The 16,511-nt window shown below is 43.8% G+C and overlaps 1 protein-coding gene across 1 annotated transcript; it reads left to right on the top strand.

Annotated features, from left to right (window-relative positions):
* Nucleotides 1–10,528: 10,528 nt before the first annotated feature.
* On the top strand, nt 10,529–16,511 carry LOC310797300 (lactosylceramide 1,3-N-acetyl-beta-D-glucosaminyltransferase A-like). The gene is made up of 3 exons (XM_083659667.1): nt 10,529–10,897; nt 13,703–14,331; nt 14,782–16,511. Exons 2-3 carry the CDS (start codon nt 13,995–13,997, stop codon nt 15,609–15,611), a joined length of 1,167 nt encoding a protein of 388 aa, XP_083515793.1. The 5' UTR covers nt 10,529–10,897; nt 13,703–13,994; the 3' UTR covers nt 15,612–16,511.

Here is a 16,511-nt window from a genome sequence, read left to right as displayed (position 1 = left end):
GGTGTATACATGATGCCAAATGTGATTTTCTGCCGCTCGCAAGAATGGTCCCACAGGTGTCTGTAGTTTCCCCTATTCTCTGATCTGACTGTTTTCAGCCCCTCCACACGGATCATATGACAGCTTTTGATTGAGGGACAAATGAAACACATGAGGAGGCGTTTGAATATTTAAAACACAAAGCACATGGTGGGCCAGCGCCCTCACCTTCCTCATAGCAAAAGAGGCACAAACTGCTGAAGTATCAAGTCAGGTTTCAACATAATGATTGACTGATTGATTGATTGATTGATTGATTGATTGTTTGATTGATTGATTGATTGATTGATCGATTGATTGATTGATTGATTGATAATTAGATAATTACAATAAGGGTGCCGGCATTACAGTGGTCAACAGTGGTGTTTTGCGTGTTAAAGGGACAGTTGACCCCAAAATCAAAAATACATATTTTTCCTCTTACCTGTTAGTGCTATTTATCCATCTAGATCTTTTTGGTGTGAGTTGCCGATTTTTTTGAGATATCGGGTGTAGAGATGTCTCCCTTGTCCCTTCTCTTAAAAATAATGGACACAGGGGGAAAAAAACACTTGCTAGCTGAACTTCTGTTTTTCTTCCTTAAAATATCTGACCGTGGCTCGAACACTCTATTCTAAAGCCATATGTTGAGAAACCAAGATGAGAGGATTTTTCTGTCTGACCTGGCTACTGATTAACGGTGGGTGGCCAGAGCGACATCCGTTAACATTCTTCACCTTGTCGGATGACCTTCGGGAAACCCCCCACATGCACACAGAGTGTGGCTGTTGCACACACACACACACACACACACACACACACACACACACACACACACACACACAAACACACGCTAGTATAGTATTAGCCAGTGAGGACATTCATTGACATAATGCATTCCCTGGCCCTGCCCTAAACCTAACCATCACAACGATGTGCCTAGTCTCGGTGGCACTGCGAGACTACTATGTGCCTAACCCTAACCCTTAGCCTAACCCTAAAATAAACCCAACTCTAACATAACCCTTAAAACCAAGTCTGAACCACGAAACAGCCCTTTGAAGGTGTGTGAGACAGTGAGGACCGGCCAAAATGTCCTCACTTTCCTAATGCCCTCATTTTTTCTTTTTTCTTTTTTTACCTTTATTTAACCAGGAAGTCACATTGAGGTTAAAAACCTTTTACAAGTGAGACCCGCCAAGACAGGGTAAAAATGGCAGCTTAAAACAAGTTCTGTTAACAAAACAAAGCGGAGACTCCCCCTGTATAAATAAAGGTTAAAAAAAAACTCTTTCTTCCCCTCTCTCTCTCTCTCCCTCAGTCTCTCCCCCTCTCTTCTCTCTCCCTCCGTTTCCTCCTCTCCCTCTCCTCTCTCTCCCGCTACTCTCTCCCTCTCCCTCAGTCTCTCTCGTGACTTTGTGTGTTTGTGAGTGAATTGATTACATCACTGATGATGTCATCAGTGGGATTTATGACATCATTGATGATGTCATCAGTGGGATTTATGACACATCACTGATACATCATCAGTGACATCACTGAACTATAGCCTTGTTTGTGTGTGTGTGTGTGTGTGTGTGTGTGTGTGTGTGTGTGTGTGTGTGTGTGTGTGTGTGTGTGTGTGTGTGTGTGTGTGTGTGTGTGTGTGTGTGTGTGTGTGTGTGTGTATTAGTCTAGGGAAAATAAGGTTTGACCTTAAACTAATTGCAACAGAATTTATTTTCACATTTGTATGTTTATATTGATGCCCGAAACACTATATTAAAAATCCCAGAAAATCCCATTAGTGGAAATATGTTAAAATTACATTTTTTCAAAATGGCTGCCATTATTAAAATGTTCGCCATATCTTGACTCCAACTAGACCTAGAATTACAAATTTGGTGTCTATTTCCACATTTTTGGGGGCAAGGAATCCACAGAAATGGTTGTTGAGTCTCTAAGTAGAACAGATTTTTATTTTCTCATGTAAGTATGTAGTCCTAATACTACATGTCATTTCTCACAATGTTAGCTACAACTTCGTATTTGTTAATCATACACATTTTGGGTGATACCCATTACCCTTGAGCATATTGAAGTGCTTGCCATTGAAAAAAAAAGTTTGTTGTTTCATATTTCCAATTAAAAATGTGTTACGGTAATGAATTTATTCCCTCATAGTGTCTCTAAAAGTGTCTGGAAATACATCAAAAATGAGCACATCTATCTATCTAAGGGAGCTAGGGCTCTGTTTGTTTGTCTGTTTGTCTGTCCGTCCCACTGATGACATCATCTCGAGCAATTGTGATGCCATCAGTGATGTCACTCGAGCAATTGTGATGTCATCAGTGATGTCATAAATCCTTCCTGGCTCACCCTATATAAGTGGAAGCAGTGTGTCTTTTTACACGCAAGCATCCAGTCCCATAAAACACCACCAGCAAGCATCCAGTCTGTTTATAAGACGAAAAAGCAGCTCCTGCTGGTATATCAGTTGTGTGACCCCACAGACCTGCAGCGTAGGACCGAAGAGATACAAACTCCCCAGGTGGCTATTAATCGCTCAGCCTCCCTCTCCATCTAACATCAACTCCACCAGTACCTCATCGACGCTACAACAGTGAGGCAACAGGCAAGTAACTACTACTTTTGTTTGTGAATATACTGATTCCTACTTGTATTGTTGTGAGATGCCTCGCAAACAAAAAACGGAATCAGATGATGAAAAAGCTACATGCTGCAAAGAAACCTGAACCTGCTTTGAATCCCTTAGTTTTAGCTATGCAATGTTCTAAGCAGACTGGATGGCATGCAGCAGAAGCAGATGATAGAACGCTCATCCATAAGAGACTTGAGACTTGACTTGGACTTGTGACCAAAGACGTGAGACTTGACTTGGAGTATAGCTAAAATACTTCAGCCTTGACTTGGGGACTCTAGCTCAAAGCCTTGAGACTTGCCCGGCCACGACCCATTGCTGCGCAGCAGCTATAATTGTTTATTTATGTTTGTTTATTGTTTATTTGCACAAAGAAAATGAATAACAACAGATAGTACCTTAGAAAGTATCTTAATTAGCTATTATTAAGCTACCTATTAGTAAGCTATTAGCTAACTAGTAAGTGCTTATTAAGCTAGCCTACTTTGAATGGTAACACACAAAGACTGTCATTGGTAACAGACGATAAATGGCGGTCAACTTATCCATAACCTTCGGATATGGAGAATACTTAGCCTACCTGTCCACTCGTCTGCATGTTTGAGCTACAACTTGCGCTGTGCCTTGCCAAAATCAAATTGCCTCCAATGCGAAGCAGCTGCTTGTGCAAGCTGCAGGGCTAGCTCAGCGAGCTGCAAGGCAGGCGAACTCGCGTAGGGTGCAAGATGCCTAGTGGATTATAATTTCAATTTGAATGGTGAAATTAGATACTACTTGATATCTTTGAGTTTTGCTATGAGTTGTACCATGTTCATGAGAATCCTCCCATAGGACATGGATGAAAGGCCAGGGCGTTGCTGATTTCGGATATTGATGTGTCCAACTGCTGCTATGTCACAGCTATCAGAGGTACTGGTTTGGCTCTCTGGTGTAACTCCAGCTATAATGCCCATAACATGGAATGTGTTGTGGCCATCAATGGTTCTGATGTTATGGTCCAATAAGGGGCTGGGCGGTGTGTGTGCCACAATTGTGATGTCACGGTTGTCATGTATCAGTGATGTCATCAGTGATGTCACTTGAGCAATTGTGATGTCATCAGTGATGTCACTTGAGCAATTGTGATGTCATCAGTGATGTCACTTGAGCAATTGTGATGTCATCAGTGATGTCACTCGAGCAATTGTGATGTCATCAGTGATGTCACTTGAGCAATTGTGATGTCATCAGTGATGTCACTTGAGCAATTGTGATGTCATCAGTGATGTCACTCGAGCAATTGTGATGTCATCAGTGATGTAATAAATCCTTCTGTGGTGTTTTATGGCAGTTGGCATCCTTTATGTTGCATTACCGCCTGGCTGAGGCTTTATAAGTGGTTGGAGTATAAGTAGGGAGAAGAGCACAAGTGGTAGGCTACATCATCTCCAGAGTAAGTGTTTATTGTTTATTTATGTTTGTTTATTGTTTATTTGCACAAAGAAAATGAATAACAGATAGTACAAGTATCTTAATAAGCTATTATTAAGCTATACCTATTATAGCTAACTAGTAAGTGCTTATTAAGCTAGCCTACTTTGAATGGTAACAGACAATGACTGTCATTGGTAACAGACAATAAATGGCGGTCAACTTACCCATAACCTTCGGATATGGAGACTTAGCCTACCTGTCCACTCGTCTGCATGTTTGAGCTACAACTTGTGCTGTGCCTTGCCGAAATCAAATTGCCTCCAATGCGAGACTCGTGAATGACATGACTATGAAGTTATGGTTTGCGATGGCTGTCTGAGGGAACAAGATGTGCATGAAAACTCACCCTTTTCCACTAACTATTAGAACATATTAGCCACACTTACATTTTTTATGTTTTGTTTTGTTATGTTACAGTATGTTTGATAGAGCTTTTCCCTAGCCCCACCCCTTTCCTGACCACACCCCCTCCCACCTCCCACATACACTCCCCCCGATACACCTGTCCATGCCCCCTACCCACCTCTCGAATCCAGACTCTCTACGACCTTCCTATCCCTAGCAATGGACTCTTTTCCCTAGCCCCGCCCCCTCCATTGAGCCGACCCGGATCAGATCCGCTCCAAAATGTAATGGGTTCTTCCTTGGCCCATGCTACACCCTTCCACCAAGTTTCATGAAAATCGGCCCAGTAGTTTTGCCGTAATCCTCCTGCTAACAGACAAACGGTCAGACAAACGGCACCGAAAACATCACCTCCTTTGTGGAGACAATGCCAATTTTGAGAATGTTCCACTACTGGGATTTTCTGGGATTTTCAGTATGTTAAATTGGAAGGTTTCAAGAGCTGAATACAACACAAATAATTTCTGTTGCAATTTGTTTAAGGTTGGGTCATTTTTTCTCACAGATTCCCTAGACTAATAGTAGTTATGACAAAAATAACACTTATAACTAATAATAAAGAAATGTGAGACACATAAAACATTGTATGTTACCAAACATAGGTTACATGCTCATTTAGTACAACACGTGGAAGCCATCTTGAAAAAGGGCGGCCATCTTGGATTTCTGAGTGGCCAGCGCCCTTTTTCAAAAGAGTGCCCCTTACAGAGTATCTGTGCCAAATTTCATGCTTGCATCACAAAGTGAACGATCCTTCTGAAATATGCAATTATCTGCTGCACTAAAAAGTAGGGATGTCACAATATATCGTCCCACAATATATCGCGATATCAAAACGTGACAATATGTATCGTTGAGCTGAAATCGCATATCGCGAGAAAAAGAAGTTGAACATGGTGGCACTGATCTGCATCTGATTGCATGCTCGCTCTCCTTTTCATTGCTTTGTTTGAACAGACGAGGGATGTTACAGACACAGAGGATGGAAATGGTGAAATTACTCAAATTAGCATGGAGGATGCCCCCTCAATTTACAAATCGATCGCAAAAAAAAATTGTTAAAATATCGTATCGTTATCGTGAACCCAATATCGTGTATCGTATCGTATCGTGAACTGAGTGTATCGTTGACACCCCTACTAAAAAGTAATTAAACCCTACTCCTCCCACAATCTTTCTTCAAACGACACCAAACTTCAGCATCTGCATCGTGAGACTGTCCTACACAAGAAATCCAGAGAGATTTTTGATTGATCCAAAATTGAGCCCACAGTGCATCAAAATGTTTTACTGTAAACGGTACTGTAAACAGCTACTGCAAATTCTCGCTAAATAAAGCTCAAAACTTCACGGAAAAAAATCACCAAGTTTTGCTTTCACAGTAGTTGAAGTGTAAAATCTCAGAATGCTATCTCAAAAACTGAATTTTTGACAATATTTTTAATTTTGCCCTCATGTATAGCCTAGAGCACCGATGCCTCCGCCATCCTGGGGAACGGTGGGATATGCCCTCACCATCCTGGGAAAACACACACACACTTATGATGATGTCATAACTGATGTCATCAGTGATGTCACTTGAGCAATTGTGCATTGTGACATCACTGATGATGTCATCAGTGTTGTGACATCACTGATGATGTCATCAGTGCCCAGAGATGGCGACTTGGACTGGAGAATTGGACATGAGTCGCACACAGTCACTTGAGACACTAGACTTCTTGACTTGGATGTGAGATTTGGGACTTGTGAACAATCTTTATTTTTGTGTGTATTAACATTAAGGAAAGGTCTATTAATAATGTCAACTAATCAATGCTGGTGATGTATGCTAATAGATGTGGATGATACAGTGGCCTACATGCTTTGAATCCCTTAGTTTTAGCTATGCAGTGTTCTAAGCAGACTGGATGGCATCCAGCAGATGATAGAACGCTCATCCATAAGAGACTTGAGACTTGACTTGGACTTGTGACCAAAGACATGAGACTTGACTTGGACTATAGCTAAAAGACTTGAGACTTGACTTGGACTCTAGCTCAAAGAATGAACATAAACCAAACTTTGCACAAAGGTCCAGTCCCATGCCAAATTTGTATTTGTGATGTCATCAGTCACTTGAGCAAATGTGATGCCATCAGTGATGTCACTTGAGCAATTGTGATGTCATCAGTGATGTCATAAATCCTTCCTGGCTCACCCTATATAAGTTAAGGTGACCAGACGTCCCATTTTCGGGGACAGTCCCCGTTTTTGGTGACCTGTCCCCGGCTGGAGCTGTCCCTGAAAATGTCCCCGATTTTCTACTGGCGTCTGTGGATGACTCTATAGCTCTAGCAGGCTCATTCTTAAATGACCTACAGCATCCGTTGGGACCAACAATGCCATGCTACCTTGTCGGGAAGGGGGCTAAATAATGAATTTTGAAAAACCGGCATATATGGTCAATTTCAAAGGGGACCCTTGACCGTTCTCATCTCAAGATATCTGAATGAGAATGGATTCTATGAGTCAATGTTTTGATCCAGGCATCCAACAAGTGTTTACATGTTCTGCTGCAGCTCTTTCACTAGATCTTGAACAATGAAGGAGCAATTAGGACTCCACCGAAAATACTTTTTGAGATCTGAGGCTATTCATAAAACATCTGGCGCTGTAGGTTCGGAAGGCCAGGCCAATGCTGCTGGGGAACACATTGACATTTTGTAAAGTGAATGACGTGTGTGTGTGTGTGTGTGTGTGTTTATTACAGTACAACAGCCATGGACAAAATAAATTAAACTGGAATCATCCCCCATTATTATTTCATAGGTAATAACATTGGATATTTTTATAATATATTGATTGCCGGACTGGAAATGTCCCCGATTTTCATTTGATAAATCTGGTCACCTTAATATAAGTGGAAGCAGTGTGTGTTTTTACACGCAAGCATCCAGTCCCATAAAACACCACCAGCAAGCATCCAGTCTGTCCATAAGACGAAAAAGCAGCTCCTGCTGGTATACTGTATCAGTTGTGTGACCCCACAGACCTGCAGCGTAGGACCGAAGAGATACAAACTCCCCAGGTGGCTATTAATCGCTCAGCCTCCCTCTCCATCTAACATCAACTCCGCCAGTACCTCATCCACGCTACAACAGTGAGGCAACAGGCAAGTAACTACTACTTTTGTTTGTGAATATACTGATTCCTACTTGTATTGTTGTGAGATGCCTCGCAACAAAAAACGGAATCAGATGATGAAAAAGCCACATGCTGCAAAGAAACCTGAACCTGCTTTGAATCCCTTAGTTTTAGCTATGCAGTGTTCTAAGCAGACTGGATGGCATGCAGCAGAAGCAGATGATAGAACGCTCATCCGAGACTTGAGACTTGACTTGGACTTGTGACCAAAGACGTGAGACTTGACTTGGAGTATAGCTAAAAGACTTCAGCCTTGACTTGGGGACTCTAGCTCAAAGCCTTGAGACTTGCCCGGCCACGACCCATTGCTGCGCAGCAGCTATAATTATTAGTGGCCGGGCCAGCGAAGCGGCAGGGCCACTTATTGTATTTGCCTGTATTCTTCTTCTTCTTCTCCCAGGAAGTTAGACTTCCCATGGATGAAAATAAACCAAACTTTGCACAAAGGTCCAGTCCCATGCCAAACTAAGTTGACATGAATTTGGCGCCAATAGTCCTGATGGTGGCGCTACAGCGACCGTCTAAAGTTTCAAACTTTGAAAATTCATAACAAATCAGGCATATGGGCTACGGCTTTGCAACTTTCACCGAGATGTGGGCCCAAATGAGGAGAAACTTTTGTACACTGCAACCTATGGCCAATTATGAAGTCTAAAGACCACAAAACTGCAAAAACTGTAAAACTAATTAAACCCTACTCCTCCCAATTTTTTTTTCAAATGACACCAGACTCCAGCATCTGCATCGGTAGACTGTCCTCCACAAAAGCATCAAACAGATTTTTGTTTGATTTAAAATTGACCCCACAGTGCATCAAAATGTGTTACTGTAAATGGTACTTTAAACAGCTAATGCGAATTCTTTCTAAATAAAGCTTGAATCTCCATGAAAAAAATTGACAAGATTTTGGTGTCAGAGTAGTTGAAGTGTGCAAAATCTAAGAATTGTATCTCAAAAACTGAATTTTGGACAGTATTTTGAATTCTGCCCTCATGTATAGCCTAAAGAGCATCGTAATTGCCCTAATTACCTAATGATGTGATGTCACTTGAGCAATGACGTCATCAGTGATGTCATCAGTGATGATGTCATCAATGATGTCATCAGTGATTATGTCATCAATTATGTCATCCTTCCTGGCTGAGCAGACTGGGTGGGTGATGTCATAGTTGTTGCTGTCATGTCATCGGTGATGTCATACATGCCAAAGTATAAATAAGCAATTTTTCAGTCTATCTCTCTCTGCCTCCACTGTCCCTACTCTCTCCGCTTCTATGTTCAACTGCCATGTACTTAACCTGCTGCCTTCTGCCCCAGCCCTGTCATGAACGGCACTGTTCTAAGCAGACTGGATTGCATGCAGCAGATGATAGAAAGCTCATCCATAAGAGACTTGAGACTTGACTTGGACTATAGCTAAAATACTTGAGACTTGCCCGGCCACGACCCATTGCTGCACAGCAGCTATAATTCTTCTTCTTCTCCCGGGAAGTTGGACTTCCCATGCATGAAAATAAACCAAACTTTGCACAAAGGTCCAGTCCCATGCCAAACGTCTTTGATGCAAATTTGGCGCCAATAGTCCTAATGGTGGCACTACAGCGACCGTCTAAATTTTCAAACTTTGAAAATTCATAAAAAAATCGGATAATACTCAAGATAATGCAGATTTTGTTGTGAGCAGTTTCATGTAGGAACTATTCTTTTGCAGTCTCATGCAAGCATGCTAGCAGCTAGCGGGTGTAGTTTGGTCAAAAGAAAATAGTTCCTCCATGAAACTGCTCATAACAAGGTCTGTGGATTATCTGGAGTAACGGGGTCATGATATCTGGAAAGAGACATTGCTGTTGAGTTTATCAAATGTATTTCTTTGGCACTTTGAGCACCACAAGCCGAGTGCCATCCAATTCCATTGTATTGGAGAGAAGGCAGAAACTCTGCGGCCGATATCTTCAAAACTCAGGCAACTAACACAAAATGATATAGATGGATAAATAGCACTACAGGTGAGAGGGAATATATGTATTTTGGATTTTAGGGTGAGCTGTTCCTTTAAAAAGAAAGTGAAAATAATATTGCAAAAGCAGTTAGGCTACAGTACCTGGCTAGGATAAGATGTTATTAGACTATTCTGCAGACTGGTTTACAAACTAAGACAAATTCCTCATATGTAATCTTGCATATTGTGGCAATAAAAGTGATTCTGATCACTTTTATTTTATTTTTTATTTTACCTTTAAATTTAAAGGTTAAATTTAAAATGTAAACTTTTAAATGGTTAAATTTTAAATTAGTGCAATTAACAAAATATATGTTGTTACATTGTCCAACATGATGAGCCCAGCTAAATAAATTAACTTTCCGTGGTAAATATAATATCCAGACTGACCAATATCAGACTGAGAACAATTAGATGAAAAATCTAATTGTCACTGTCAGGTATGATCTTCACGGTGGAGAGGAAAAAAACAGTCAAAAGCAATTTCATTGGAAACAGCCACCTGGATGTTGCTCACCAAAATCCCCTTCCTCTTTTGAAAAACAATTGGCCACACTGTACGTTCATTTTTAAATGAGTGAGTCAAATACTGTACGTGCCTCTCTGATTCAGCCTTACAATGTTACTTTGTGCAAGCAGAATGCTCTTCCTCTCATCTCCACTAACACCTACACCGACTGGCCACCCCCACAGAGAGAGAGAGAGAGGGGAGAGAGAGAGAGAGGGGGGGGGGGGACAAGAACCAAGGCAACCAATACCAATCGACCAGCAACTTACACTCCACACACGGCTCAAACCAAGAGATACTCACATACTACACATCGAGACAGACCGGCACGCCCACACACACACACACACACACACACACACACACACACACACACACACACACACACACATACACACATGCACATGCACGCACACTCTTTCTCCACACACAGGGCTTCACTGACAACTGATGCCTGCTTCTGATCAGTGTGTCTCCTCTGGCCATCACAGGGGAAAGTAAGCGGGGAGCTTCAAGCTGAGGAGAGGAGCTTCAAGTTGAGGAGAGGATCTGAGCTTCAAGCTGAGGAGAGGATCTGTACAGAAGAAGTGGGCTATCTGGACTGGAAGGGAGGCGGCTGCTGCCTCTGTCTTGGATACACACAACAGACAGATATTTCCTTTTGCCGGTGAGTAGTGGTACTCAGTCGAGTGATGGTGCGTGCTTTTCCCTCCCTCCCTGTTCCAAATCTATTTATGTGAGTGGTGACTTTGGAAATATGCTAGTGGGCCGCTTCACTTTCACAAGGCTTGTTTTAGATCCAGCTCAGACAGAAGAGTGAGGCTCAATACTCTAAAGGCTGTTCTTTTTTCCTGACAGATCCAAGGTACAGTATGGTACTTACTGACTGTTGGAGTGAGTCACGAGTACAAAATAGCAGAACCTGTTTTTGTTAGACAAGGCAGGCAGTCACTCTTCTGTCAATAATCTATGCAAAATCTTTGGCTGTCAGCAAATTCGAGAGCTAGACCATGAGAATTTTCACACAGGATCATATGATAGGTTTTTCAAAATGCCCGATCTACATGAGGAGAGACTCGTATGTTCAGCTCACACACACACACACACACACACACACACACACAACCCCGTGCCGAACACAAGGCAGTGTTAAATTAGGACTGTCACATTGTTGGCAGTTGATGGTGCACCTGTCAGATGATGTACCTCTCGCAGGCTTAAAGTCCACAGGGCCTCTGTGACACGGTTCACTTTACAATCTATTATCTCTCGTCTTGATTTTCAAGTCAAGCAAACGAATGATTCAGTGATATGTGGGCCCTTCATGAGATCAGCTTGAGTTGATTGATATGAAGATATACAGCACGCACTGCACGCACAAAACCCAGCTTACCGTCCGTGCTCAAGGCTTACCGTCCGTGCTCAAGGCTTAAGTTACAGACTCAGTATAGTCCACATACAGATGTGTAGCGTACATTTATGTCATGTTCTCACGATAGAAAGGCAGCTATTTCTATTTACCACATACATAACCATATCAAGGAAATAGTCAGTCTCTCAAACAGTTGTTACGTGTCTAAATATAGACCAACATAAAGCTTTTCAAAAATGTATCATTCAAATGTAAAAAAAGAAGGTGTATTTGTTATCATGGTATCTCACACATTTCCCAGTTTTTAAGGGAGTTATCATTTCTTCTTCCCACTAGCCCACTATAATACACATTGATTTCAATGCTATTCAAGTGTCCCACAGCTTGATGAACTAATCATGAAAAAATGTGATTAGCTGCTGTGTTCTGACCGTTGGGGTGGGATCGTTTATGTGATGTGTAAGTGTAACCACATGAGATTAGATCACGGGTGAGTGTAGATCCATTGTCAGTTGCCCCACCCCACAACACAAATGCTTCCTCAAATTAGGCGTGGCACGCCATTTCAATCTTTCCCCTCAGATGCTGTCCTATATAGGGTAGCTCATCTTTCTTTATCACCCTTGTTGCACTGTAAAAAGGCCTTACCTGCTGTAGAAGCTTATAAAACAACCTCAGACAAGCCACGATTTTATTGATTTTTATGACAGACAAACGGCATAGTACGGTAGTCAGCCCGGTGTGGAACAAACTACCTATTGTATAACAAGGTGTTGAGTCGTGTGTAGGGGATGGAAGGTCGATGTGAACCAGGGGTTAGGTAGTGCTTCTGCTCTCATTATCAGGCGCAGAGCAAAGAGAGCCATTCTAAGCCATGGTGACCCCATTAGGCGCGGGCCATCAAGTGATGTTTAAAAAGCTCTGGGAGTGCGCTGGGAGTCCCAGGCCCGGGGCCCATCATGATCCCCCCTTGGTTTGAGGCCGGGCCCGGGCGGAAGCAGGCTATTCTCATCCCGCTTTGTGCTCCGGAGCTATTCTGACGCTCCCCATTGTGTCCCAAACGTTTTCCATGGCTCTCAGCGATTTCAGTGGGTCCGCTCCTTAAACCCCTCCATTATGGACGGCCCTAAATCGCCACATTTGCTGTGTTGGCTTTTGCATTCAATAGCTAACGTTTGACTTTTCAGCTCGTGTTACCGCTCTGGCATAGCAACAACACTGTGGAACAAGTGGGTGTAGTCAGTGAGATCAGGTGCAGCCAGAACCCTCAATTTACATCCCTGCTATTTAGTGTCTGTTAATATAGTGCAGTCATTTTAATGTGGTCACATTTTATTACTGAATTCAAATGCATGTATTGGTTTTATTTGATGACATCCTTTAAGGAACATGTTGCCTTTTTCTTTTTTTTTACCTTATCTCCATATGTCATCGGCAGGTGAATTTTGGGACTTCCCACCCCTCTTCTCTGAGACACAGATCAAGTAGACATACACAGTGCCGCCTCATAGCATGTGCTAGGTAGGACCAATATTATGGACATAAGGTTAAAAATGGTGGAGTGTTCCTTTAATTGAGTCATTGAGTTACAGGGACTGTAATCTATATTATGGCCATTACGGTAACACTTTATAAAACAGCCCACCTGTCGGGAAGTTACACTCTAAACGCCCAATTGTTACTCGTCTTTTTTTCCCTTCCACTGTACGTACATTTACTGTATGTACCAATAAGAACCGTTAAGTACTGATTCAAGGAAGTTACACCATAAGTTCCAGGAAATTACAAGGTACTGACGGGGAGTGAGGCCTACACTCTAAAAGAGGTGGCAAAACAAAAAGGAAGAGCAACTACAGTCTAACCACAAACGTTTACTTTAATAGAAGGAAGTACTGCATTGTTTTCCTCATTTCCTCCTTTCCTCATATCCTCCTACAGACAGAAGTAGGCTGCGGCCGACCCGGGTTCGAATCCGACCTGTGGTCCCTTGCCGCGTGTCATCCCCTCTCTCTCTCTCCGCACCTTCCCTGTGTGCCTACTGTCCTAGGCTTTATTACACATCCCATCACCACAGTAAACATGTGCCTTGTCCCATTTCAGAGCGATGGGACCACAGTGCCGTGGCTGACCGTCGACTCTCCTGCTACAGCGATGCCGTGCAGTGCCGTGACGGTCAACGTTTGAGCGACTCTGCCTCCCAGCAGGACCTGTGAACCCCAACGGCGCCCGTGCCTTCCGCTGCATGTGGGGAAACCTAGGATGGAAGACCCAGCTCTGAGCCCCTGGAACAACATTTTCAACCTCCGCCGTCACTTCTCCGTCTCCAGCGCCGGCCCCAGGACCTGACAGAGACCCACCGCTGGCAGAGAGGCCGGGCGAGAAGATTTCCAGGATGTTTGTGAATTTCCGCCGCATCCGCAAGTGCCAATTTGTGCAGCTGATGACCACGTGCCTGGTGCTGTCGTCGGTGGTGATGGTTTGCTGGGAGCAGCTGGACCACAATGTAGTCAGCCATGTCAAGTCCTACTCCTACCGCTACCTGGTCAACCGCTTCACCTTCATCAACAAGAGCTTCACCATCCCGCGCGAGGAGGCCTGGAGCTTCAGCAACTTCCGTTACCTGTTGGACCACCCGCAGAAGTGTGCCGGCCAGGACGTCCTGCTCCTGCTCTTTGTCAAAACCTCCCCGGAGAACACTGAGAGGCGGAAAGCCATCAGATCCACCTGGGGTAACGATGTCAAATAATTAAAGTAAAAGTTATTTGAGTCAGATGTTCGGCTTACTTGAATATATTGAATATGATTTAAGGTGTGATGAGAGGAAGAGGTGTAACAAGCATCAAGGGTGCATGGATACAGTTATTTGAAGAGATTGATACAGTCTTATGTGGCGCTATGACATAAAGACAACTGACATCATTAGATAGGTTAGCGCTGATAGAGAGGCATTGTACAGTACAGGAAGCACAGAGTAAGTACAGATATGACATGTGTGATGAGACATGGCAGGACATCCGGATAGTTAGTGATAGATTAGGATTCCTGTGTTTGGACATGTGAGATCAATAGTGTACAGAGTTGAAAAAGTGAGATGTGCTCATGGAAGTATAAAAGTATATATTGTGCGTATGTATTTAAGTGAATGATTAAACGCCTAATGGTTCAATTGTTCACATCAGGTAATGAGACCTACATCCGCGGCACCCTGGGAGTGACCGTCAAGGTGGTGTTCGTCTTAGGAGCGCCTCGGACCAAGAGGGACGAGCCCTCCTGGAGCAAGAGGAGCGGAGCGGGCCTGCAGCAGGAGCTCGTCCGCGAGGACCGTCTGCACCGCGACTTGGTCCAGCAGGACTTCGTGGACTCATTCCACAACCTGACCCTGAAGCTCATCCTGCAGTTCCGCTGGGCGCACGCCCGCTGCGCCCACGCCCGCTTCCTCATGACCGCCGACGACGACGTCTTCGTCCACATGCCCAATCTGGTGAGCTACCTGCAGGACGTGAGCAGGAGAGGCGTCACCGACTTTTGGATCGGTCGCGTGCACAGAGGGGCGCCGCCCGTCCGCAAGAGGGCCAGCAAGTACTACGTGCCGGTCGAGATGTACCAGTGGCCGTCTTACCCCGACTACACGGCCGGGGCGGGGTACGTGGTCTCCAGGGACGTGGCGGAGAAGATCTACCAGGCCACTCTGACGCTGAATGCCTCCATCTACATAGACGACGTCTTCATGGGCATCTGTGCCAACGCCATGGGCGTGTCCCCGCAGGAGCACGTGTATTTCTCAGGGGAAGGCAAGGCGCCCTACCACCTGTGTATCTATGACCAGATGATGACCTCACACGGTCATGTGGAGGACATCCACGACCTCTGGAAGGCAGCAACACACCCACGGGTCAAACAGAGGACCTCCGGACTCATAGGGAGGCTGTACTGCACCGTGGTGAAACTGGCTCTCCTTTGTAAACCCTACCATTTCAACACGTACCCTTGCAAAGCAGCCCTTTTGTAGAACTACTTGAGGTTATATCTGTGTGTGCAACTGTGCGTGTATTACAGAGAGAGAGAGAGAGAGTGATGAGTGATTGAGAGAGAGAGAGAGAGACAGAGACCATTACCTCAGTCCGTTCAGTCGGACACCCGATCAAATGAAATAGTGGAGCTGATTTCAGTGTTGCTTGAGACAAGGAGACCAGACACGTCATTTCTGTTACTGTAAACGTGAGATCACGGGGGAACGGCCCATGTCACGTGTGCTTAATGATCTCATAAGATTGGCTTCCCATGGACAGCAGCGACTGAATGTGTTGAGCAACAGCTGGATCCTAAAGAGATGCTGTCCAGATGTGATATTGTGACAAATAATAGCAGCTACCGTCTATTCCTTTCAGTGATTGGGTGAGTATCTTCCTCTAGATTTTTGCACCCCTCCACTCCTGCGATTTGCAAAAGCGTTGCCACAAGCGAAGCTGTGTTACTCTGATAAAACATCATGTTTTCCATAGGGCAGCCACTCTCATTGGCATCAACAGCAATCATCAAAGGTAGGACTATTTAGTAATGACTGCTGGACCTTTAGGAGCTCTGTGGTTCTACGGTGGTGTTCAGATGAGTAATGGTACATTTGCGTGTGCCTTATGCGTGAATCCTCTTTGGGCATGGGCTGGTTAAGTGTCAATGCCAAAAATGTCTAAGTGTCATGAAGTGGCAAATTCCACACAGGGAAGTAAAGCAAGTTATATAACGCAGAAGACTTTACAATAACTTGCTATTCTGAAAATAACGATGCTGTCAATACAGCAGAACAGCAATGTTCTGTGTGTGGATTCAATTATTTGAACAGTTTTGTTGTATTACACTTTATCTTTTTTTTGTAACTGAATTTCTGAAAAATAAATTTTTTGTTTTTATG

The sequence above is a fragment of the Poromitra crassiceps genome (genome assembly GCF_964638095.1).
Source record: "Poromitra crassiceps genome assembly, chromosome: 23".
NCBI classification, from domain to species: Eukaryota; Metazoa; Chordata; class Actinopteri; order Beryciformes; family Melamphaidae; genus Poromitra; species Poromitra crassiceps.
The sequence above is the reverse complement of the archived record's forward strand: the minus strand, read 5'-3'. Positions and strand labels throughout refer to the sequence as shown.

Excerpts from the sequence above, each read along its gene's own strand:
- LOC310797300 (XM_083659667.1), top strand. The coding sequence starts at position 13,995 with ATGTTTGTGAATTTCCGCCGCATCCGCAAGTGCCAATTTGTGCAGCTG. Across the intron at positions 14,332-14,781 it reads AGCCATCAGATCCACCTGGG|GTAATGAGACCTACATCCGC; the intron begins GTAACGATGTCA and ends TGTTCACATCAG.